Source organism: Alligator sinensis, unplaced genomic scaffold (assembly GCF_000455745.1).
Source record: "Alligator sinensis unplaced genomic scaffold, ASM45574v1 scaffold955_1, whole genome shotgun sequence".
In the NCBI taxonomy this organism is placed as follows: Eukaryota; Metazoa; Chordata; order Crocodylia; family Alligatoridae; genus Alligator; species Alligator sinensis.
In genome coordinates, this window is record NW_005842791.1 from 309963 (window position 1) to 312060 (window position 2098).

General features: G+C 46.4%; 1 gene segment (V, D, J or C); it reads left to right on the forward strand.

Moving 5' to 3' along the window:
• Nucleotides 1-276: 276 nt before the first annotated feature.
• On the forward strand, nucleotides 277-1076 carry LOC112547900. The segment is given in 2 exon segments: nucleotides 277-347; nucleotides 546-1076. Coding segments are annotated over 2 exon segments (462 nt in total).
• The last annotated feature ends 1022 nt before the right edge of the window (nucleotides 1077-2098 follow it).

The following is a 2098-nucleotide window of genomic DNA, read 5'->3' on the forward strand; positions in this document are numbered from 1 at the left end:
GCTGCCCAATTCATTGATGTCTGTGTGTACACTATGTGGGCATGTCCTCCCTGTGCCACTTTATACCCAAGATACCCTGAGTATATCCTGCCATCCCTCTTGTGTCGCAGTGAGGCCGCTCCAGGGTATCCTTCTGCTGCCTCAAGTCTGTAGGCTCTGATGTAGTTCAGACCTAGTCACATGTACCTTGCACCTTCCTTTGTAACCAACCCCTCCCCTATCCTCTGCCTTTTTAAAAAGCATTCAGATTTGTTGGAAGTCCATTGTCTTGTAGCGCCTGTTCTGAGCAATGGCTGCAAAAGCTATTCAAAAGCTTGTGTTAACGAAACTTTTGCTAGCATCATTTTGTAAGTAATGCTGCTTCTCACTTGCTTTTTTCTATCTTCTAAAGCGTGTTTGTTCTTCTCTGCCTTTCTTTCCTATGAGCAGTAGTGAATGCAGACGTTCATGTTTCTCATTTCTCCGCTCCTTGCTTGAAGATGGAAATGGCAGTGATGCAATATAAGTTGCCTTCTTTGGTCATGTTTTTTCCTTGGCATTCACAGACAAAGACTTGCTGTGCGATCACGTAACGCAGTCACCATCCGTTCTTCTGGCAACAGCGGGGAGCCAGGCAAAACTGTTTTGCAGCTACGCTACGAGTTATGGAAATCCTGATTTATATTGGTATCGTCAGCTCTCCGACAACTCGCTGCAGTACATTCTGTACAGAGATAACTCCCGATCCCACAATGCCAATTTTGCCAAAGAACGTTTTACGGTGGAACGCCAAACATCGGAGAAAACCTTCCACCTGGTTGTATCTGCAGTAAGAGTGGAGGACTCTGCTCTCTACCTCTGTGCACTTAGTCCCACAACGATGCAGCTGTGCTACCCAGCTGTACAAAAACTTCCTGCAAGGGACATTTCTTCCCCCCTTTGTATTCTGAAGCTTTTACCACTGCCCTGATTTGGTACAACATTACAAATGCATAAACTGCAAGGTCAGAAAGCGCTGCTATGAGATGCCATTGGCTCCACACATGTCTTTGTTGGATGAGACTCTTGGGATGTGTCCAAATTGTCTCTTGCCCCACACGCACCCAATCCACCCCTCTTTCCTTCCCATCTCCCTTAGCTGTGTATAAAGGTACTGAGATAAAGCCTAACACTGAGAAGAGAGTTCCCCCTACTGGTCACCTACTTCCCTGTTGTGCTCTTTTTCCTGCTGTCATCGGTGCCCCTACCAGATGTCCATTAGGTGCTGGGAGTAATATCAGTTGCATGGGGCTTGCATTCGTTCTCATCCCCCCCCTTCCTCCCTCCGTACAGGGAAGGAAATGTCATCTGTTTTTATTTTTCTTCTGAGGACGTAGCATCCGCATCTCCAGGCTGCTGCACATTTGCATTAAAGAAGAACAGGTGGAAGGAAATACACCGTGCCCTGGTAGGGATAGGGGGTGAGCTCTGGGTGGGAGTGTGCTTCCTAATATTAGGCTAGTCCCTTGAATCTTGCAAAGATGAGCTTTATCCTTTATGTATCCATCCTTTTGTACCATATAGCCATGAAATCAAAGTGACCCACCACAAGCATCCTCATCCTGGAATCCTCTATTTCCTTAGAAATGCTGGGTCCAAGATGGGGGCTCTCCTTAAAATAAGGGTTGAGAGTGTGTGTGTGTGTGTGTGTGTGTGTGTGTGTTTAGGAGCACAGAACTAGAACAGACCTCCAGGATCATATGATTCATCCCTGTCCCCTTATTCCTTTGTGAAGCAACTCTCCATCTTTTAATCATTTGGACATCTCTAGAGCCTTCCCTGTACTTAGGCCAAGCTAAGTGAGCAGAAACTGTGTCCGCAGAAGGCTTTGCACTTCTGCTCAGCTCTGCTTTGGAAGGTCGCTACTTGCTGACCTTTTTTTATGCCTCTGCTAACTACATGGCCATGTTCTTGGACATACCACAAGACAGGGGGCATGTCTACACAAGATGGCTTTCTGTGGAGTAGACTAATTAGCTCCACTAAAGCATCACTGTCTACATGTGCAGTGCTATTAGGCTGCAGTAAACTAATTAAATCTGCTGTAAGATAGTACTGCCCAGTGCCCAACACAAGTACT